The sequence below is a fragment of the Dromaius novaehollandiae genome, chromosome 1 (assembly GCF_036370855.1).
Source record: "Dromaius novaehollandiae isolate bDroNov1 chromosome 1, bDroNov1.hap1, whole genome shotgun sequence".
Classification (NCBI taxonomy): Eukaryota; Metazoa; Chordata; class Aves; order Casuariiformes; family Dromaiidae; genus Dromaius; species Dromaius novaehollandiae.
Window position 1 is genome coordinate 64,480,208 of NC_088098.1, and position 23,612 is coordinate 64,503,819.

At 39.4% G+C, this 23,612-nt stretch overlaps 1 protein-coding gene across 13 annotated transcripts in view; it reads left to right on the forward strand.

Annotated features, from left to right (window-relative positions):
- The window catches only part of WNK1 (WNK lysine deficient protein kinase 1), a 111,460-nt gene that overhangs the window by 81,319 nt on the left and 6,529 nt on the right, over positions 1 to 23,612 (forward strand). For 4 of the 13 annotated variants that reach the window (XM_064514884.1, XM_064514917.1, XM_064514933.1 and 1 more), the window contains 13 exons: positions 1,715 to 1,888; positions 2,726 to 2,777; positions 2,945 to 3,085; positions 3,423 to 4,861; positions 8,550 to 8,633; positions 13,136 to 13,222; positions 13,975 to 14,044; positions 15,562 to 15,641; positions 16,192 to 16,850; positions 17,911 to 18,113; positions 19,328 to 19,522; positions 20,804 to 20,896; positions 23,322 to 23,363. In XM_064514884.1, the coding sequence (XP_064370954.1) occupies positions 1,715 to 1,888; positions 2,726 to 2,777; positions 2,945 to 3,085; positions 3,423 to 4,861; positions 8,550 to 8,633; positions 13,136 to 13,222; positions 13,975 to 14,044; positions 15,562 to 15,641; positions 16,192 to 16,850; positions 17,911 to 18,113; positions 19,328 to 19,522; positions 20,804 to 20,896; positions 23,322 to 23,363 (3,319 nt within the window). Of the gene's footprint in view, positions 1 to 1,714; positions 1,889 to 2,725; positions 2,778 to 2,944; positions 3,086 to 3,422; positions 4,862 to 8,549; positions 8,634 to 13,135; positions 13,223 to 13,974; positions 14,045 to 15,561; positions 15,642 to 16,191; positions 16,851 to 17,910; positions 18,114 to 19,327; positions 19,523 to 20,803; positions 20,897 to 21,883; positions 21,948 to 23,321; positions 23,364 to 23,612 lie in introns of all 13 variants that reach the window. The other 9 variants (XM_064514923.1, XM_064514907.1, XM_064514947.1 and 6 more) reach the window with 6 other exon arrangements.

Genomic DNA, 23,612 nt, shown 5'->3' on the forward strand with positions numbered 1-23,612 from the left:
CTCTCCTTCTAGCATGTGGTGATCAAATATAGAAAAGAACTCACCTGGTATAGATTTGTTTGTGTGAGTAGCATGGAATGGAACCTCCCTTTATTTTAATTTAAGCTGATATTCCTGGACTCGTACAATCTGGATGAAACTGAAATTGTTTTAGTGTTACTGGTGAATGATTCCCATTTCTAACAGGGGAACAAAAAGCAATTCTATTCTCAACTTCATGGGCACTGCTGTGGTATTCATCATAAGCTATCAGCGTTCAACTTCCTTAGAGAGGTGGCAGAATAGGTAGTGTACGCTGGGTTCATACCTTTCGGAAGGAGCCGAACAAGTGACACTGGAGAAATGATCCCTTTACCACTAGTGGCTTTCCAAGAAAGAGAAGGAAGTTGGTTCTTGTCTATGTATGTGTATTGGCAGTGTGAACAGGTCAATTACATGAAGCTTGTTGCCAAGAAATATGCAAAGAATACATGGATGTCTTATGTCACCTCATACCTAAGGTGATCAACTGGGGGAGTAAAATAGTCTGTTTAATTAAAAGAAAAGAAAGTTGAAAATTAACAAAGAAAAATAAGTGAACCTTGCATCCAAGCTGCAGTCTCCTAGGTTGAAAGTCTGCAACCTCATTTAGACTAATTTAGCCTGGAATTTCATGCTCACCGATTTCATGTTGAATGCTCAAGAGACTTGACTGTAAGACTTTCTGGTAGGCTTTTTAATAGGGAGACTATTAGCCATATCCCATATGGATCGCAGGTATCAATTGGGCATTGCTGAGCTTAAAGCTTAGAGCACTAGATACTTTAACTAGTTCAGAACTCTGCATTGCAGGGGTTAATGTAAGCATGTGCTTGTCTTCCTTCTGCCAAAGGCTGCTTCCTAGAAACTTGATATAAAAGCAGTATCTCAGCCTTTACCTGTAGGGCTCATGTTTTCACTCTTTCCTAGCAGAGGTACTGTGGCTGACCACTTTACTCCTGTTTCACAGTGTAATTGTCTCTGTGAGACTTATAAAGTGCGTTATTTCAGGAGGCAGAATTTTCTCATGGGTTAAAGTGAGGAACTAAGAATGTATTCTAAATGCAAAACACACTTGTTTAAGCTCATTTCCTCCAACATAAGCAGCAAGATGTATTTTTATATACCGAAACAAAATATTGAAATGAGATAGGCTGAACGCTCTTCCTTTCTCTGTATAGGGAACTTAATTAGTACTTGCATTTATGTACTTCAGCCAAACTTTGGAGAGTTAGTGATATGAAACATGCTTAGAAGAGGAGTTCTACATAACATAGAAAGAGAATAGCACTAAACACATCATGCAATATACAATCTCCAAATTTTTATATTAACTATTATTTTCCTTAAATGCGATTGTTAATATGATATATGAGAGACTGTAGTAGAATTAAGTTGCTGATTTTCAATTTCACTGTGACAAGCAAAGATTCTGAGGTGACAGTCTCATGCAAAAAGTGAGATTGAATGTTGTTCCACAGTACAGAATAAACCAGGGCAGCCATTTCTGTTCTGGAGATAATTTAGAAACAATTCTTTCTCTCTAAGAGGTCACCAGCTTTAGCTTTGTGCGTAAGAATGGTCAACAAGCAGTAAGTAATAACACTGAAAGTAAATGACAGTTACTGAAGTAATATTCAGTACATAGCTTTGAAGAGATTTGTGAAAAGTCATTGCTGCTTTGTTCTCTTTACAGGTGCAGAATGAGTTTATTTTAGCAACTGAGAGAGACTCATTTGTAGAACAGGTACGAGAGATTATTGAGAAAGCAGATGAAATGCTGAGTGAGGATGTAAGTGTGGAGCCAGAAGGTGACCAGGGCTTGGAGAGTATGCGGACAAAAGATGATAGCTTCTTTCCAGGGTCACAGGTATGGAAAAACAAACAAAACCCCCAAACCAGATTGCTTTAGCTGTCCATATTTTCCATTTTGGGTGCTATGGTTTTGTGAGTAGACCTAGCTAGAATATGACACCTTTTTTCATGAGAAATATCAAAGCATAAAAATGAAATGAAAAAAAAAAACAACCAGAGAAAGCTTCAGATCAGAGTGAAAACCTAAAATTCATTTAGGAAGCTAAATTATGTAGACCTTTGCTTTTTGACATGTTCTAACACTTCCTAAGCTGCTGAAGCTCCTAATAATAACCTAAAAATGTCTTCTGCTAGGAAGACAATCTAAAAGCTTAAGTGCTGGAGCTTCTTGGGTTTGAGGTTTTTATGGGGAGAGCAGGACACTAAAACCTCCAGCTCTGTGCTGCTCACTAAACACCTGAGAGTTTGAGCTCAGACCCTCTACCCAGTGAGTGGCTAAGAGATTGGTTGGCTAGGTTGGGAAATACAGGCTTTGAAATTGATTGCTGGGAATAAGCAGGGGTGATGTTTCTGGAGTCTCTGCATTATTTCCACCCAGAACTACTCTGAAACATCCATTTATTTGTTGGATATTCAGTTGGACTGTCAGTTAAGAAAAGGATAATTGGATCAGTTTGAGGATCACTAAACTGTGAAGCTACAAAAGCACAGTACTAATAAAAGCACTGTAGTTGCCATTTAGCTGGGCAGAATTCCACTAGTCTGAAAATGGTAATTGGGTCTGTGGTACTGCCTACCCAAAATACCCACATTTCAGTAAGCTAGCATTTTAAGAACTATCTTGTGGGGTTGTGTTTCAGAATAGAACTTTAAATTTTATCTTACTTTACAGAAATTAGAGTTCAAACAGCCAGATCCTTCATCTTCCATGCCACAAAGAACAGGTAAGTCTCTTGTGATATTTTTTTTTTTCACCAGTTACTTTTTTTTTTTCCAGCGGATGAGTGCAGCCACTTTTTTATTTTGTATGATACAGTGCACATTCCATATTGCAGATTGTGTCTATTGTTGCAACCATGTATCATTAAATATCCAACTTCTCTCTGTTTAGGGGTTCCTCCTAGCTCCTTTACTCAGGTGGTCCATTCTGCAGGAAGGCGGTTTATTGTCAGCCCTGTTCCTGAGAGTCGATTAAAAGAACAGAGCTTTTTCACCTCTGCTATTCCTGGAGGAAAGGAAACTCCGGATGTGGGTAAGTTATCTAAAGCTCTTAAAATCTGATGGGTAATACATGTTCATCCAAACTGTGACGATTAATTAAATTGACAAGTTCCTGAACACTTCTTGAAGTACTTCTGGAAGTAAGGACCTGACTATGCTTTCAAGATGTGATGATAATTTGGGTGATACTATGTAAGCTTCTCAGAAAAGAATGACAGTGGGCTGTCTGCAAGACTGAACCTTAATTCTAGATTTTTAATGTGTGCCTGAATTTATAATCTTTTCGTCATGCCTAGAGGTCTTAATCTAGCAATAGGAGATATACTGTAATGAACTTACCCAGGACTGACATTTTTCTATTCTTTCAGTTGCTGCATCTCCACTACATGGTCCTGGAATGAATCTCTCCCACTCTGCATCATCACTGAGCTTGCAGCAAGCTTTCTCTGAGATCAGGCATGCTCAAATGACAGAAGGACCTAGTACAGCTCCTCCAGTGTTCAACCAAAGTATACCACCATTTCCACCTGCGCTTTCTACCATGGCAGGCAGTGGTGCACCCCCAGCATCAGTAACTGCTTCTTCAATATCTGTTCCTTCCACCACAGGTGTTTCTATTCCAGGATCTGTTACTTTGCCTTCAGAAAATGCAACTGTTGGAGCTGCACCAAGCACAAGTGTGCCAAGCTCTGTTTCTCCACCTCCAGCCTCACAATCTGGACAGCAATCGACTAGTGGAGTGGCTTCCAGTGTGAGCACCCCTGCTTCCTTTTCCCTACCTACCACGTCTCAGCCTGCTCAGCCACTGGCTGGAGACGTTGCCCCTAGTACCAGCACACTGGCTTCTTTGGCACTGCCATCTACCCAGATTCCTGGGGTCACTGGTCTTGGTATCATTGCACCAGCTGTGACATCTCAATCTACTCCTCAGATCGTGAGTAGTTTGGCAGCGCCACAGACATCTATTGCCCTGTCTCTGCCTCAGAATGTGGTTTTGCAGCTTCCTCAACTTAGTATTAGCAGTGGCTCTGTCTCCAGTCTGGCAGAAACAACAGTTGTAAGTGCTCCACAATCCATATCTGAAAATGGGCAATCCATAGATAAATCACAGCTCTGCAGTGCAGCTGGATTATCTTTGCCAGTCTCTGCACCTTTATCCTCTTCAGTAGCAACAAGCATATGTGGTTCAGTCACTCAGCCAGTGATACATCCTTTACTCATCCCATCAGCAATTACATCAACGCCTGTCCTACCCCAGATTCCAGGTGCGATGTCTACGCCTGTATTGCCCCAGGTTCCCTTACCTGGTGTCTTGCCACAGCCAGTTACCAACTTGCCTGCAGTACAGCAAACACTGATACACAGTCAGCCTCAGCCAGCTCCATTACCCAACCAACCTCATACTCACTGTCTGGAGGCTGATGCTGATGCTCAGTCTAAAGCACCCGGTATTGATGATATAAAGACTCTGGAAGAAAAGCTACGATCTCTCTTCAGTGAACACAGCAATGTTGGAACAGCACATCCATCAGTATCTCTGGAGACATCTTTGGTAATGGAAACTACTGTCATTCCTGGGATACCGACCACTGTTGTTGCACCAACTAAACCCCTGACATCCATTAGCACTTGTATACCACCGAGTAGTTTGCCTCTTGGACCGACTGGCTTGCCTGTGCTGACACCAGTTGCCACTCCTGGGCAAGTGATCACACCGGTCAGCTATATTGCAGCATCAAGCAGCATTGCAACAGCAGTAGTGAAACCAGGGACCTCTCCTTCAAAGCCGCCTCTAAGCAGAGTACCGGTAAGAAATGCAACATTCGTGTGAATATTTAAGTATTGTAGAAAATGGCTTTGATCAGAATCCTTTTTTAAAGCAAAGCATTTATTCAGGCAGAGGTGGCTTTGCTTGTTATAATATTTGAATGAAAGTGTTATCCTTTGGTTGACTTATTTTTCCTGAGAGCGCTTTATTCTGTCCATGTTGAAACAAATGTCCTATTCTATATTGTGTCTGAGATGCCTCTCTAATGTCGCTGTTAATTTTCCTTCTCCTAAACTGTGAGGAGTGAAGCAAATGTTTTTTCAAATAGAAGTTTGGAAATCTTGCTTTAAATAGCTTTTTACTTTATATAGGGTCACTAAAATGAGCCAAGGGTGGTTGTGTGTGTTTCACAAAGTAGTCACAATAGTTTAGCTTTGCTTCTTATCATTAGCCTGTTTCTTGAAGGCAAGGGCAGATCTAACTGTTCTTAAAAGTCCTCTGCTTCTTATGTGGTGCCTGGATACTCTCTTCCTTGAGATGAGTTTGAGAGGTCTGAATATATGAAAACTTAAACATAGCTTTTGTTGTTGTTTACTGAATCATGCTTTTCAAACAAATGCTGTTTCATAAGGAGCTGATTTGTGACATGTGGTAGCAAGTGAGACATTTTGTCTAAGTTGATGTATGCTCACTATCCAGAAATGTCGGGGTGTGAAAACAGACTATCCATTTTCTTATAAATAGCTTCCTTTTTTGGGAGACCTGTATTTCTGCATTTTAAACTATTTCTGGCCTGTTCAGAGTCTTAAGTGTAAATAAATTGAAGAGGCTTCTCAGGTCCTTAACAAACCAGACACCTTAATACCCACTTCCTTTTACTTTTGTAACATTGTTTCCCACTCCATTGTGTTGGTCTCTGTAGCCAGCCTTTCTATTAACCAGTTTCAGGATATTCTAATTAAGTTAATGCTCCTAGCATCTCTATTCGTTAATAGTCTTATTCCCGTGCACTCTTACTGATGCAGCTTCCCCATACCTCCTCCATGGTTGTATATGCAGTAGTGGTAGAAAATTTTCTCCCTGTAGTATTTGAGTACTACTCAGTACTACTTTAGGACATGGAGGTAAATGGAATTTACCCAGATTTCATCTTTTGAGTTTTGACTTTGTAGACAAAATGTTTTTCTTTTCTGTGTTTCTCTGCTTTGATAAACCTCCTCTGAGAAGCACAGCCATGTCTCTGGAGGCTTCTTGCCCAGAGTGAAAATTATTGCTGCTGTATTTTTCTACTAGAAGCAGAATCGTTAATGCTTTTCCCCATGGGGAAATCTTGTTGTATGCTCTGATCAGGAGAGCAAGGCAACACAAAATAAATTTCAGGCTTCTTGCCATACCCTGAAATAAATAAATTAAATGTTCCAAAGTTGAGTTAGGGAGCAGAGCTCTTCATCTGTGTGCCTTGCCAACCAGACTCATGTGATTCCTTTCCCAAACCTTTTTGCGAAAGTGAAGGGACAGGTGGGAAATGAATATGGTACCATTCCCTTGTGGTGATGGATGTGTTTGTCTGAGACAAAACCAGAGATGATCATTGCAAAAGAACTGATGAAATTATTTCACCAATTTCATATGCAGTGAGGAGGTTACCACTAATTAGAACAGTGTATTATTAGACCAATACATAAAATCTGTGTAAGATTTGGGGGAAATGTAACAGCTGCCATAGCAGTCAACTTGGAGGATTTCTCCAGCCTTTGCTGAAAAGTAGGAACTAGAGGTGGAGGGGTGAAAGGGGATAGTGGGTGGATGGAGCAAAGAGTGTGGAGATTCTTGTCCCCTTTTTTTCCTTCCAACCCCTTGTAGATGTTGTAAGTGGTCTAGGTTTCTGGTGACTAGTGTAGATCACATATGTGTAACACTTGTCTTGAAATGTAAGTATATAATTCACTAAGTGGCACCCTACAGTTCACTTTAAGAACAAAATTTTGATAGAGCACAGTGTGGCATTTGTTTCACTTTTAGATTGTGTTCAAGCACAAAGTAGGAAAACTCTGCCGTGGAACAGAGAGGGAACATGTCCCAAGGACGCTGGGGAAAAAAGCATTTATATTGAAATTAAGTTGAGAATTAGAAAAAGATGTAAAAAATTAAGAAAAAAAAATGGCCCTGGTGTGGAAACTGTTGGAGCTGTTAGAAACCTGTTAACTACAAACCCATAATTATAAATGCTTGGATTTAAATATAATTAATATTTGGGGGGGGGTTGATGTCTGTTATGCGAAAACTATCTCCTCTCTGAAGTCTTCACTTATAAATTACTGTGTGTTTTTTCTTAGCTTAAGTTTAGGTTCATTTTTCTGTTTGTTTTTGAGCTTTAAGGAGCTTAACACTTGGGCTGTCTAACATTTAATAAATCCAGGGGGGAGGGGTGTATTTCGTTTATGGCCAGTCTGTTAACTCAGAGAGTAAATAAGTTTTGACTTGTCTTATGAATTTATTTAAACCAGGTTTTGCCTCTTATTTATAAGCTATGTTATAAACTTACCACAGCTTAACAAGTCAACATGTATCAGGAGAACAGGTAACATTCACATGTATGTTCCTAGTGCACAGCAAACCTGAGGTAATGCAGCTTGACTTAGTCCCTGGTGAAACATACTGAGTCCCTGATGAAGTGTTATTGGGAGAGTAGAGAGTTATGGAGGATGTCTTCCCTGGGTGGTTATTACTGCACTTTGAACCACTAAGTAAGCTGTGGTGACATGACGGCAAGCTAGAACGGGTTCTGCTTGATGAGGACTTCAGAAGACTTTGAGTCAATTACAGTATCTGACAGTGTTTGCTGTCATAAAAGAGAAGTGAGCTGACCAACACTGTAATTCATAAGGCTATCATGCAGTTCCTGAAATCTTAAAAGTCATGGTCAAGCCTGTAGGTTACAGCTGAGAAAAAGAATTGCAAGTTGTGTAATGGGTCACTTAATTCTTAGACCTTTTCACTTCTGTAACAATTGAGATAACTAACTGGAATGTGCTCTCTGACTTTGCTGTGAGGCTTTGGTGCCTCATTCTAACCTCTCCAGTCTCTCTAACCTCCTCAACATACCTGGATGACTTCTCCCTATCCAGTTGCATGGCGTAGTCATCTTTCATGGGTGATCGGCACCCTTTGGGTTCAAAAAGATGATGAATCGAAGATTGGTGTAAAAGGTTAAAAATAAGCTTTTCAACAACTGGAGACTTTCTCAGGCATGCCAGTTGCTGTTCTCAAGTTGTATTGCTTGGAACAATTTGCATGTAGTTTGCCATTGTTTACTGGCAGCAGAATACAAATGTAGGTCTGTCGCAAGGAGATTGAGTAGGGTTGCATTCTTGCACCCTTTTATAGATTAAGTATCTTGGAAGCATAAGGGCTTTTTCGAGGAATTATTATAGTACCATTTCTTGCAAACTTGAAATTGAAATGCCCAAGATGCTTTGCTTCTGAACAGAGCAGCTTCTTTTGACAAAATTGTGGCCAAAGTTGTTCGGTTTTTCTGTTTCTTAAATCTAGCTATCTAATTGTTGCAAAAATCCCTAAGGAGCCTATGCTAACTTTCCAGGAAGGAAGTCTCTACAGAAAAACTCCTGAGGTTTCTGTGGTACGACATGACTTAAAGTAACTTGGTATCTGATCCTTCTGTTGTTCCATATCTGATGGACTCGCGTTTCCTCTTCATTATCCTTAGGTGCTACCAGTAGGTTCTGAACTTCCAGCTGGCACTCCGTCCAGTGAGCCGCTGCCACCTTTTCCAGGACCTTCACTAACTCAGGTGCTACACAACTCAGCAGATCTTATCTGCTTCTTTTCCTTTTCCTTTCAAAGAGCATGTTGCAATTAAACTCTCCATTGCATGTTATTAATGTCTTTGTTTTTCTTTTCTTTTGACTGATTAACCCCTTTTGTGTAATTGTAGCAGTGACCAAAGTCCTTTCAGAGCTGGAGATGTCGCTTGCCCTTTGGGTCACTGTACCTGGTTCCTGAAGTACAGGAATAATAAATCAGGCGCTCTCTCTCGTGTGTGGTGTCTTTTTTTTTTTTAATGTTTTAATTTGAACTTGAGAGCTTTTTTAAAAAAGTAATACAGGTGTGTGTGTGTGTGTGTGTGTGTGTGTGTAAAACTTAAACCTGTTTTCTTCCTGCAATTAAAGGATAAAATAGCGAAATAATAGCTCTGTAGGAAAGCAGTGTATCCTGCAATTAAATGTTCATAAAGCCACAAGATTGCTGGCTCTGAGAATTCCTGTTTTATTTTTTTTACAATTACTAGACTCATATTTTATAGTCCTTCAACATTTACAAAAGTACTTTGAAGATCCTGATTCAAAGCAGGAGTTGAAGTGTAACGGTGGCTTAACCTTGCTCAGTTTCTATTCCTATGTGCAATAGTTAATGGGGTGTTTTATATGTAAATTGGAAAAGAGGGGCCCAAAAGATGAAAAGCAAACAAAAAAACCCCAAAACAGCTGTAAATGAGAAGAACTGTATTGGTTTTATGGATCTTTTAAATGCTGTGCAGTGAAATGTAACGTGGGAATGCTGCATTTCAATATGCAAAGAAAAGCTGAAAAAATAACCAAACAAAAGCCATGAGATCATGAGGTAGAGATCTGCTATTTCTAAAAGAAAGAATCATTTGTCAAATAAATACAAGGAAGACCATTTACAGAACTGAAGTCAAGCACAATTTGCACAGAAACATCATCCCAATTTTTATATTCAAACCTGTAAAGAAGATACAATTCAAGTGGGTATCTACTGGTGCATGCTTAAGGCTCCGAATAATTTTGTCTTAAATCTAGTGTTTCCTATGTACATGTAACTTTTTAAAGTATTGACCTATCCCATCTGTGGTTTGGGTCCACGGTGAAGTAGCCTTAGAATGCATATTGAAAAACTACACTTGAATTGGAATCAGTCCTTTTGAAGAAAGGAATTATTACTTTGTCTTAATTATAATTTTAAAGTAATTCTAATAAAATAGCTACAATATAAAAATTTGTGCAATATGTATTAACAGCGTGACCAGATTTCTTTTTTGTTTTCTTGATCACCGAGAATTTTAATGGAGACTGAACTAACCATGACAGAGTTCTGGTACTTGAGCCTGGTAATGGTCTTCTAGCTTATCTCTTGAGATGGAGCTCTTAAATTCAAATTTCACCCGTGGAAGTGTATTTAAAATTTAATTTAAAGGTCTCTTAAGTTCTTTGCAAACTTTCTTTTTTGCTATTTACAATGGCATGGTGTGAAATCTTTTCTATGTAAAAGCATTTAAATTGATTGTCATGCAAAGGAATAATTCTAGAAGACTAATTTCAGCTGTGCTAAGGCAGCTTTGGTTAATGAGCTGTCATGGGTCACATTATGCTACAGCTAAAACTGTAAAAACTGAGCTATGTGTAATAGGGTGCTAATCTTCAAAGATACCATTTGAATAGGATTTCGTTCCTCTCTTTCAAGTATGAGATACATCATTACCTGGTTCCAAAGACATGAGTAGAATTGAGCAGCAGGCAATGTGTGAGCTGCTTTCTTGTGATTTTCATGTTGATTATGACACTAATAGTCACTTTTTAAGCTTTCTAGTATTTTTTTCCTCTCTGTTGCAGTAAGCAGAGGCTCCCTCTGTAGAAGCTGTGTATTTATTCAGCAGTTACTCTGGTTTTCCTAGTAAAAGTCGTTAAAAGAGATTCTTAAAATATCACAAAATAGACAAATTTGCATAGAATATGTCTTAGAGGTAAGAGGAGGAACACTCTAGTGGACCTAAACTACAATGTGCTGAAAGCTGACCTCATCCTATGTGTTCCTGCTCTACCACCTTCTCAGTCTTCATCTGGGGAAGCAAACACAAATCAGTGATGGTATGTCCAATGTGAATCAAAGAGTTCTTGCAGATGGCCTCCATGCCCCAAACATTTTTTTTTTTTGAAAGCATGTTTGAACTTTCTGAGTGATGAGGATCAGTCTATCACTTGTGGAAAGTACGTGAATGTATTGCTTTCAAAACTGTCATGGAAAAGAGAATGCTCCTGTATTTGGTTTCATGTGGCTTCTTACTAGCAGTCTGAATAAGAGCCATATACTCTTCTGTGAGTAATTGGGATTTGGGTGTCTCCTGCCTCTGAACTGTGCAAGAAGCTGATTATCCTGTGATCGAGCCATGAGATGGTAGTGTTAGCAAGCAACTTTTTGGGTTTTTTTTTCTCCAGCTGCTGGAGGTGGAAGCTACTTTCTGCCAGTTCTTTTTGAAGCAATATTCTGTTAAAGGGAAAGAAAAAACAATTTAGTGGTTATTCTTATCTGTGTTCTCATAACAGGCAGTTATAGCAAATGGATCTGGAAGCAGCTGTTTAAAACCAGTCACATTAAGTTCATGGCACTTTTTTAGTTGTCACTTGGAATCTGGTATCGTAGCAATTTTTTTCCCCAGAACTCAAAGGTTTTGAAGCCACCTACATGACTTGAGCACCATACCACTGCAGAAAACATCTTCCTGTTTATTATAGGTCCTCCTAGTAGGATCTGTGATACAGAAAAGATGCTAATATAGACCCCTTGCTTGTCCTCTGCAAACAGCTTACCTACTTTCACCTCTCATTTGAACTTGGAGGCGATGATCTGGGAGCATGAGACAAAATGAGAGGAAACCAACTGGATCAAATCTAGTCCACTGTTAAGCACATTGGCCCCATCACATAAATACTGTCTGAAAAAATATTGATTTGTCTTAAAATAGATAAGCATGCCTTCATTATTGTTCCTGTCAGTAGCTCCGTGCGCAAACTTTTCTCTTTGCTTAGTGATCTACCCCTAATTTGCCAACAGAGTGCGGAGTATCTCAAGACCAGTTTAGGTCAGGCTCTTCCTCAGTCTTAAATAGTTGTTCTCTGTTTACTCCTTAAATTTGTCTGTAAAGTATATTCAGATTATTATTTTTTCCCAAGCTTAATTTTTGCTACCCTTCCTCCATAAAAGAGAATCTCTATACCCTGACCATTTTATTTCAGCTCCTCCGTTTTGTGAGCATGAGTGATGAAAACCTGTACAGTATTCCAGACGAAATCTCCTCTTTATTTTACGTTATTATTGAATTAACTTAGTCCACTTATCTGCTAGAGATTTTGATTCCTGAACAGAGTCCTGCAGTCTGTATCCCTTTTTTTAATTTGGAGTTGATATGGGGTGTTTTTGTTCTTGAGTTTTTTGTTTTGTGTTTTTTGCTTGTTTTGAAGTCTACAATTCAGGAGGAATGTGATCCTGGCAAATCTGTTAAATCTCTTTTTTTGCTATGGAGTACCTCTAACTTCAACTTTCTTGGAAGTGGAAGGTAACGTTTTTGTGTTGCCATGCCCTCAGTTTCAGCCCTATCAAGTCCTGGCTTTTTTATATAAAAGCCTTGGAGAGATTCATGATGCTGAAGTTTGGGTGGAAATTTCTACTATATGGGGTCAAAATTCCAACTTAATGACATCTGCCAGCACTTGTTTTCTTTCATATTTATCTTATGGATGTGGCCCTCATTCACAATTTTGAGTGCATGCAAGCTTTTCTCATATTTAAGATAATTTTAGATATCTCCCTCCCCGTAGCCTTCCCTGTCCCTTCCTCTCCTAGTAATTTAGCCAAACTTGAGTCTTTTTGAATGAGGACTCAAGCAGCTGAAATCTAAGTAACAATTCTACTTCAGAGAGACTCTGCCCCTACTGCCCTCTTTCTCTTAAAGTCAGTCCATCCAGATAGCGTCTTTGAGGCAACTTCTGACTCAAAATTAAGAAAAAATTGATTTTTTTTAAACTTGTGTTATCCTCAATCTGAAGAGGATGTTTGCTTTTGAAATAATAAGTATGTGTTTGAAGTCTTTTAAGAGCTTGTTTTTGTGATTTTTAATTCCTTACTTCAAGAGTTTGCATAATCCATAATATAAACTACCACCTCCTCCTTATGGATCAGAAACTGTAGAACTTGGAGGCTCATAATGTGTTTACACAGTTCAGCAGAGTGGGAATGCAAAAATCCAACTTAAAGAATAATAGAAATACCAGTTAACACTTCTTTTCTATTTTTAATAAATGTGTTACTTCAGTTTCTTCCAGTCTTGCTTTGCTATACATGTGAAATTTAACCATGTAGGAACTAAAGGTGATAGAAATATTGCAGCTGTACCGACTGCTTTAAATTTGAATATTAAACATGGCTGCAGTTTCTGAAATGCAGTGTGTGTATTTCTCTTGTGCTAGAGCAGCTGTTTACTATTTTTTTTTTCATCAGTCCCAGCAGCCATTGGAAGATCTGGATGCTAAGCTGAGAAGAACCCTTAGTCCAGAGACTGTTCCAGTGACGTCTGCTCCTGCCTGTGTAAGTTTGCAAACCTAGCAATTAGTGGTCTTGAATAACTTCCATGTTTTCTCACATTTGTGCTCTTAGGTCACTGTCTTTAATACCACTGTGCCAATTTTTAAATTCTTAAAATAAAAATGTTCAATATTCTGCTTTTTGACTCAACTCTGTAAATGTAGACTGAAGAGTGACCTTTTAGACTGTGGGACTGAGGCAACCAGATGTGATGCCGTCATGTTATGAGAAAAACATATAGGTTGCAGTGGATTCTGTGTTTCTAGAGGCTAATTTTGGTGTTACATCTTAGTGCAGCTTTTCTGGTGAAGTCATTGGACAACTATATCAAATTAGAAGGGGAAGTAACCATGGAATAAGGGGAAAAAGAATACTAAATGAGCAGTATGTCAGTCTTAATTTGGGAGAGATGTTTAAATTGTGGCTCTGAACTTTTTTAGAGATTATAACAAAAGTTCTATAGAAAACAGGATAATGATTGACATAGTGATCTCCAAGTGACTACTTATGCCTTACTTCTGCAAAATGAAAAAAAGGAGGTTCTGCTGGCAGTCTCAGGTCATAAGGTGTGCAAAACCTGTTCCTGATGTTGCTTGCTTTGGAGGTTAAAAAATCTCTTGCATTGTTCTTGTCATGGGTCATATCTTAGTCCTGATGGAATTAAAAGATTCTATATTACACAAAGTGATAGATGGAGTTCGATCAAACTAATTTTTCTTTCTTTTTTTTTTTTTTTTTTTTTTCCTTGAACTTAGTCTGTGCCCTCAGTAGCATCCACAACGGTTACCGGGCTGGTATCTACAGCAGCACAGTCTCAAAAAGATGGTAAAACAGCCTTTTATTATTTCAGATGGTTCCTCAACTTGGAGATATAACACCAATTGAACGGACTAGCAAGCTGGAAGGATATGGAATTTTTTAAGAAGTCAGAAAATGGCAATTTTTTTTTTTTTTAGGAAGTGTACTAGTTTTTAATAACTAGACTGAAATTTTCCACTGTAGGCCAGGAGATGGGAATAATATATACATGTTATAGTAATTGATCTAGGATTTAAAGCCATCCAAAATGCTAAATTAAGACCTGCAAAGAATCTCAAGTACGCTGCTAAGGTACAGCTTCAGGATGTGAAGGAACTGTTTTCTGTCTTGTGATATATTCTTGGCAACAGGACTAAGGCCTTTCATTTTGTGTCATTATGTTGTGTCCTATATGTAGCGCTCTCTTCCTAACCTAAGAGAGTTTCCTTCCTATATAGATGGAGAAATGAAAATTAAACAATCAAAAAAATTAAAGATAGTAGGAAAAAGACTGTGTTCTCGTTTCTCAACTGAGGTTTGAGTGGATGATGAACAACTGAAGCTTGAATGATCAATAATTTTCAAATCTAAAGAAGTTCAACAGTTTAAAGTTTACCTGTTCTGGGAACTTCTAGAATGTGTTGGATGTATAAAACAAGTGCAGTTTGGGGGGGGGGAGGGGAGTTTGAGACTTTCCAGTCAGTATTCCCCTGCTTATTTTAATTAAAAAAAAAAATTTTTTTTAGAGACTGTCAATGTAGTACTAAAATTATTTCTAAACTAGTTAGTAAACAATATTTGAGAACTTGCACATGCCTCTGAAGTTCAATGGCAAACCTTCAAAAGCGAATAAAACCAATAGGAAAATAGTATAGTTCCATTTTGGCGTGTTAATAGTAAACTGTACCATAGAACTCATTTTCTTATGAGAAAATGAGGTGTTTTCTGCCTGCTGAAGTTTATATGGTAAAACTAAATGAACAGGGAGGTTGCTTAATAAACATAGCAAGTTGTCCAATACAACTGGTTTAAAAATAGATTGCTTTTTTTTAAGCTTTGTAACCTTATACCATCAGTGCATATAGGAATAAAATTTGGAGCTGACATCCAAGAATCCAGCTCTGAAGGCTTCAGATAGGCTGCTTTGAAAAAAAAATGTGATTTATAGCATTTCTCTAACTTAACCACTTTTCTGTTAATACATTGTCTTTGGCATTTGTGAAATTCAGCTAATCACTGTGGGTACTGACTTAAAATAAAAAATGAAGAAAATCCCTGTTACCAGTTCTGCCTTACATAAATTTTGTCTGTTTTTGATTCTTTGGCTACTGTACTTTGCAGGAACACTTGATAGAAAAATACTTCATTTTAAAACTGCAGTTTTATATTCTAAATGATAAAGTTGAGAAATGAGATCAGGTTCAGTGAATCCAAAGGCCTGCCAAAAGTTAACTGATAAGTTTGAACTAGATAAAAAAGAAATGGTTGGAATTCAAATAATTTGTTTCTAATTTTCTTCTCTGTCCCATTCTCTTCTTTCATAGTTTCAGCATCATGTGGTAGAGAGAGCAGTGCTATGGCTACCACAGCAGGAGCTGGTATTCTTAAGATGGGACGGTTTCAGGTAGGAAATGTTAAACTGATCTGGTTGTTGATCCAGAATCCTTGCCGAGCAGTTACTGCCTATTGCCGGCTCAGTTTGCCTCTTGGGAGACTTTCCTATTGAGAGAAAGTGTCCATACTGAGCTTGTGAATGCGGTGTTTTGTTCAGACACTGTTCTCTTTCAAGGCAGAGGTTGCACTAGGTCATACAGGTCTAGTTTGTGAAGACAGCACTTCATCGTGTCAGGGCTTAGCTGTGTGATTCTTGGCCTTGGTCTTTAATGTTCACTGCTTTTTTGTCTAACTTAATGTTGGGATACTCACTTGGTCTTGTCTGTGAAGAAAGTCTCCTCTGAATCTTCTGTTTTTTGGAGTTAAATCGTCCAAATTATCCAGAACTGTTGTTTTTGAGTGGCAGCATGATACTTGGAAGGTGGAAGAAACTTTCCATGTGACATTGCAAGGAAACTAGTTATTTTCCCCTCTCAGATACTTGTTACTTTTGAGAGGTAAATCGGAGCACCATGTTAAGGAAGAAATAAAAGTCTGCTTGATTTATCTTTTTATCCTAGGTCTCAGTGGCAGTGGATGATGTGCTAAAAGAGAATGACAAACCTGAAACTAAGCCAGTGCAATTTGAAACCACCTCCTCTGAATCTTCATCTCTTTCTGGCAGTAGCCCAGAGAGTACACTGGTAAAGCAGGCTGGTAGTCGGAAAAGTGAGGCTGTCGCTGGCTCATCCTTGGATGTGGTAGATGATACTCCTTGCTCAATTCATGTGGTGCAATTGCCAGTAGATGTTGGTCAGCCTACGAAGGTTGGGCGATTCCAGGTGACAACAACAACGGATCAAGTGGGGCGCTTCTCAGTGTCCAAGACTCAGGATGAGATCACCTGTGCAGAGAAAGAGCCAATGACTCTTCCTCTCTCTGTGGACTTGGAACAAGTTGCTGCTTCAGCTGCAGCTCCTCAGAAAGAATTGGAAGGAAGGCAGTCCCCACACATGAATGGCCCGTCCTTGGAGCTGGAGGCCGCCTTCTTGAGCGGGATGGCTAAGGAGCTGGATGATGGCTCGGGGAGCCCAGACTCCCACCAGCCTCTGGGGTCAAAGATCAGCCTCCCTGCTCAGAGCCTTAGCAACTCATTCAACTCTTCTTACATGAGCAGTGACAACGAGTCGGATATTGAAGATGAAGACTTGAAATTGGAACTCCGTCGGTTACGGGAGAAGTATGCCTTTTTTTTCCTTCCTCCTCCCCCTTCCATTTTGAGAGTAAAATAAGTAGTCAAGTGTGCAATGTATGTAACGGAGACTATATGAACTTCTTTTCATTTCATCTAGACTGTACTTTTTATTTTAAACAAAGAAAGATAGACTACTTTAAAAGATTAAACTTTTGCTAAATGTCAGGACTGATTGTCAGTCTTTGCATGGTAAGTAAGATTTTTTTTAGAGGTGAAGTAGTACATTAATTGTTCCAAAAACGCATGTGCGCACTTGATGAGCTTAGTTTTCTAATCTGTAGCCTTGCTGCATAGGTTTATATGTAGATTATTTGTCACAGTATGGATGAGATGAAACTCTGAAGATTTATAGTTCTTGCATACCATTGAAATTTAGTAGCTATTGGAAATATTGATGTCTTACTTTAAATGACGAACAGCTCTGCATTTCTAACATGCACTCCTGGCATTTCTGATGGTTCTCTCTCCTCCTGAAGAATCTCTGTTGGCTTAGAGAGAAGCTTAAAAGTCAAGGAATGTGATGCACTAATTTATTTATGTTGAAAGTCAAACTTTTTAAATGGCACCTGGCAATTTCATATCTTGTGTATATAACAGCTCTGAAAATTTAATACAGTAGTAACACGGAAGTCTCCAAGGCCATACCTCTCAAAATGAGTAATTAGTTATTTCTGTAGCATTTATGTTGAATGATCGGACCTTCTACAGTAGGTGTGTGTCCTTTGTTGTACTTCTGTTTTTCCTGGCTTTACAATTACAACATTGGGAACTTCGTATTGGAATTCTGGCCACAATGAGACCACAATGGAAAATGACAAGTATTTTGCTGTATGTGTTCAGTGGTTATTTGTGGTCAAGATATATTTCATCCTGTCTTGCATGTTAGTGGGAGTTTGACTAAAGATGCTCATGTTGGGGGGGGGGGGGGGGAGGGATTGTATGTATATACATGTAATTGTATATGTACAATATACATACATATTATACAATATATTGCATGTATATACTTATACTTTTTAAGTAATTTTCTTCTGTAACTTTTTAGGCACCTTAAAGAGATTCAGGAGCTGCAGAGCCGCCAGAAGCAGGAGATTGAATCACTATACACGAAGTTGGGAAAGATTCCACCTGCAGTAATTATCCCCCCGGCTGCACCTCTTTCGGGAAGGAGGAGACGCCCCACTAAAGGAAAAAGCAGCAAATCCAGTCGTAGCAGCTCCCAGGGAAATAAGAGCCCTCAGCTATCAGGTAAGACTTTTCCCCAAGCCTTTTGAGTGCCAGTATGACTTCTAATATAGATAGTACGTTGTTGGTTCTGTCTCATGCTGAGATCTTTAAATGATCTTTAAAGAGAGACCTTTAAATTTAAAAACTTCTAAATGGCTTTTGCTAGTTTGTGGACTGAAAGATCAGTGTTACTATATTGTTTCATAAGAGTAATTTTAAAGTTTTGGGTCTTATTTTGTAGAGACTAGTCTCAGGACTCTGATTAGGAGGACTGGGGAATATGCTTTCCAGAGTCAAAAGTATAAATTTAAAGTACAGGGAAAAACTTTGGTTTTTAGATAAACTTGTCTTATTCCCTTCTGGATCTGATTTTGCAGAATGGAACTGGTTTCTTTACTCACATACTGACATACTGAAATACTTCCCCCCCCCCCCCACTTTAGCAGCACTTGAGCATAGTACTGCTGGTATCCTTACACTTCAGAAACTAAAATAATAGCTGATAGATGTCAAAGTAGAGAATTTCTATTGAGTAGTGGTTTTATATACTTTCCAAACTGAATAAGAAAATGTTTCAATAGTGAAGGATTGCATTCTTATTAAAACTATTTTCGTACTAAATAGAACTCAGAAAAATAATTCTATGACTGTTTGAATGGCATGGATTTCAGATCCTTGCTATGTAGGTGTAGATATCCCTCAAATCCTGTGGCACCAAGTAAACAATGTTGGAGGGCCAGCACTGTGAGCAGAAGTACTTGTTACTGCTTACAGCATATTTTTGGTAAATCCACATAATTCAGCAGAGTACATATGTATTCAGTCACCCAGGGTTTCACTTCTATTTTTGTTATGTAATAGAGGAGCTATGTATGAGCCTGTGGCAGTGAGCTGAGACATAGTTGCCTTGAAACTAAATTAAATCAAATTAATATTACTTTTCACAATCTTATATAGTGGTTCCCTCCCTGCTGTGGTGTGTGGCTCCCCCCCCCCCAGTTGTCATGCTTGACCAGAGGATGATGTCCTTCAGGTGGCTTTTTTTCCCTGTACCACTGGCATAATAGCTCAAATGAGCATTTGAGCTACTTGCTAGTGACTTCACTCCCCCCTAAATGTTCAATCATGCTTTCCTCTGTTGTTTCTCCTATCCATTGGGAGCAATGACAAAAACTTGGAAAATAATTTGGGAAAGCTGAAATGTTAAATGTATTTCATCTTGATTCTTCCTGTAGGCAATTTGTCAGCTCAGAGTGCACCATCGGTCTTGCCCCCACAGCAGACTCTTCATCCTCCTGGTAGCGGGCCAGAGACTGGACAGAACCATTTGTTACAGCCCCTCAAACCTTCACCTTCTAGCGAAAATCTCTACTCTGCCTTTACCAGTGATGGTGCCCTTTCGGTACCAAGCCTTTCTGCACCAGGCCAAGGTAAGACTTTAGATGGAGTTAGTGTCAAGTTTTGCATCAGTGTTGTTTTTGAGGAATGCTCAGCCTGATGAAACTTGATTTTTAAAACATATTGTAAAGTAGATTGGGAATTTGACCTATGTTTGGAGACTAATAAGAATGGTTTTTTGCAACTAGATTTCTGTGTTCTCGCATAGATGAAGTGAGCTGAAGTTTTTGCTGAAGTGATGAATATATAGTATATGAACTCCTCTCCTCTAATGAAAACACTAAGGAGAATACAAAAGAAGGCAGTGTGATAGCAGCGGTATTCTGATCTGGAAGAAAGGCGTTAGCTAAAAGCTGAAAGGATAAAGAGACAGATGAGAATGGGAAGGCAAATGTGAAGTGAGATTTAAAGAAGGGGAGGAGCAGCTTTTGTGCAAACAGATAATTGAAATGCTAGGAAATTTCAGAAGACAGTGAAAGTCCTTTAGATGTCGAAACTGCTTTGGCTGTTTCTATCAGTGGAAGTTTTTAGTAATCTGAGGTGGAAAAAAAGATTCATGTTCTGCAATTGTGCATTCAGGAGTTATTCTGGAAGGAAGACTTTGCATGGGAGGATGGAGTGGTAGGAATAAACTGCTCACCTCACTCAAGTCATGGATTACTTGTAATTTGTTGTTATATTATTAAATAATTTCTCAAAGACTCATCTCTGATTTATTTGGGAGGGAAGGTTTTTTCTGCCAGTCATTGAGGGGATCATAGATTATGATTCCTGTACTTCTATGGACTTAAGTGTTTCAGTTTTTATCCTTTAACACCATTTTGAAAAGCTTTCCCATAGGCTGATTGAATGCATCAATTTTAACAAGTGGTTTTGCTAGAACTGGAGAAGTAAAAACAGAAAATAGAAAAAGGCTTTTGGGAGAAACTTTCTATAGAGATTTTTTTTTTTAATGAACTGTTTCAAGTACATTGGAGCTACTCGTGCCTCCCTGTACTTAGAGTTGCACAGTGCCTTTTCTAATTGGATACTTCTGCCAGGATTTGTCTTTCCTATTGACTGCAACCTTATAGTTGGGTTATGTGCTGGAGATTAACACAGCAAACTTGGCCTAATGTCTGGATGCTTTGGAAGGAATCTCTTTGCTCTGTATATTGTGTCTGCATACTCCTTGGTCCACTCTTTGAGGCTTGTTCTTGTGTGTCATGTTAATGCATTTCACCCCTCCAGCCTCAAATTGCTAACATCTTGTAGTGGTGTTCTGTCTCTTCTCCTCTCCTTTCTCTGTTCTTCCCGTTTTTGTTTTCTCACAGGCTGTGCGAAGTTTAACTGTGCATCTGAGAGAGTGACGTTCAAGCCTGGTGGCAGGAGGACCCGATTTCTGAGTACGCCCTGCTTGGCTCTTTGTGTGTAACACCTTTACTCCTTCCTTGTCTGTTTTTTGTTTTGTCTCTGTTTTTTTCTGCTGCTTGGATCTGACTGTTTCATGCAGCCCATTCTCATCTGCCACTTTGTATTCCCTCCCATCCCATGGCTCAGCTAAGCTGCTCTTGGCGCACCTTTAGAAGTTTGGGTTCTCGTGTTAGGTATTCTCTGTTAGTAAACTCATAGTGACAAGCACCGACTTATGTAAGCTTTGGGTGGAAGCTTTGGGTGGAAACCTATCTGGATAGTTCAGTGAAATGGCAGAAACTGGGGAGAGGTTGCAAGATGTGGGTATGTGGGCCTTTACTTTTGGCCTGCCTAGTAATTGCACTTCAGCGTGTATTACCAAACATGAAACTTGGAAGGGAGGTGTTTTTCTAGTGAAACAACAAGGAAGGTTTGTGTTTCCCAAATTATTCTTTCATTGGGGTGGTATTGTTATAACTGATAGGGGAAAGGTTTACCTTTTCCAGTAGTAAAACTATTGTGCAAGCTGAATGTATTTTAGCACTAGTGCTGACAGCATGCAGACTACAGTGCAGAGCACTGATGCCACCTGTAGGCAGTTAAAACTGACTTATGTTCATTAGCAGAAGGATAGTTAAAGATCAAAGTGCTGAGGGGTTTAAACATATCTGTAAAATATGTTCAGAAAAACTCAGGAGATCCTTAGCTACTAATGGGCCCAGGTTTAGAAATTCTTTCTGTGACTAGAAGATGGACTAAATATGCCACAAATAGCAGTGAAGATGGGGAATTAGATGTCTTCAGATGTCCTGTCAACCCACACAAGTTATCTTCCAGCCATTTTTAAAATCCTTTCACTTGAACTTGCATTAGGCCAGATTAAAAAGAGATCCTCAAACTTCTGATGTGATCGTCTGAAGTATTGATATGCTTGAGCTGCGGCTGCTAATGTGATGCTTTTTATTGGGAGTGCTGCCACGTCTCCCATGCTGCTTCTGCAGGTTGGACCCTTTGAATGCTCTGACATGTTTCTCACCCTCTGGAATGACTTGGAATGAGAAAGCTGTAAGTGCTCTGAAGAGACCTTTGCCGCACTACCTGCTAGTCCCACGCATCTGTAGCATCTGCCTTGCTGCAGTAGGCTGCAGCTCAGCTGAGCCAGATACACATGTGCAGCAACTTGACCTGGTCTTCTGCAGAGACAGCTGCAATGCAACCAGCTTCATCCTCTGGAAGGGAGGGAGTCGGGAAGGGGAAGGCTTCTCCTGGCAGTTGGGTTTTGCAGCGATACCTTGGTCTGACTTCACTGGATTTGGGGATTTAAGTACTAATGGTATGTAATTCTTCTGTGGACCTTCAAATCAAGTATCCTTAACCAGTTTTGGTTGGAGGATGTGCAGAGGTGCACTAATTGCCAATTGCAATTCAAAGATTTATGGCTTCTTTCTTGGAAGAAGTTAAATTCTTACCAAAGCTAACTTTTAAAAATTATCCTTAGTCTGGCCTATCCTTTTTTGGGGTGGGAGTATAAAGAACAGCCATTCCATTTCTGGAACTGGCAGTGAGCTGAATGTATGAGAGTGTATCATGTACTTATAAGGCCTTGACTTGCTGCAAATTGTACATCATCTGGTTATAAAAGGAATCCTTTGGCATGTGTATCTCTTGCTCATGGGACGGGTGATAAGTGAAATGGATTTCTTGTGAGAAGTTTGTTGTAGCTGTCCTGTAAAAGCAGGTAATGCTTGTAAAGGCATGGCACAGCTTGGCCTGGCTCTTGGCTTGTCCCAGGTTGCTTGCTTCCTGGAGTCTTGTCCTTGAGATGCTATCGCAGACTATTGCGGAGAGTGACAACTGGAAAGATGCTCGTTTAGAATCAGCAGCATTGAGGAAACAGTGCAGTAACTGATGCTTTTAACTGTGCAGCTGGAGAAACAGAGTGGTACAGCTTGGCAGGGAAAGCCTGAACGGTTCCTCTGTATCCGGGAGAACTTGGGAAGATGGGGGAACAAAGTACGAAAGCACTTGACCTATCAAGTTCTCCTCATTTTGTGAAGTAATCATACTTTTAGAGCTGTTAAAATGCTTTCTACTTCCTGACTGAGGTGGAAGATTTACCTGCTTTTTCCTTTTGTGGTAACCAATTGTAACAATAACGTTTCCTAGCATTCTTCCCCATGGTTTAGGAATTCTGAAGAACAAATGCAGGAGGCTGGGGTTTTTCTGAAAGTCCAACAGGTTGAACTGTCAGACCAATCTTTTGGGTTTTTACTAGAATGTCCCAGTAGTATCTTGTAAGGGTGTTACTACAACACAAGCAGAGCCCTGCTGTGCTGTGTCCTCTGTTTCTCACTGAGCTTTTCGTGCTGTTTGCTGATACTAAACATTTCTCACTGTTTCTCTTACCTTTTAACAAATTACTCTCTCTTTGTGCTTCAGGGAAGATGGTGAAAAAAGTCTGTCCTTGCAACCAGCTCTGTAGTAATTATCTTGTTTGTTATCTCCGATTCCTGATCGTAAAGCTATTCATCAGCTTTTTCTGGTCACTGAAGCCTTAGCTCCCTGACTCTGTCTCCAGCACAGCATCTGTCTGTCTCTGTTATGCCCTCTAATGTGTACTCCTTTGTTAGCATATATAATAGTCTGGCTACTACTCCTGCAGACAAGTGGAGGCAAGGAGCAGCTCACCTTCGCTATGGACCTCTTTGCTCATGGCAGTAAATTGAGCAT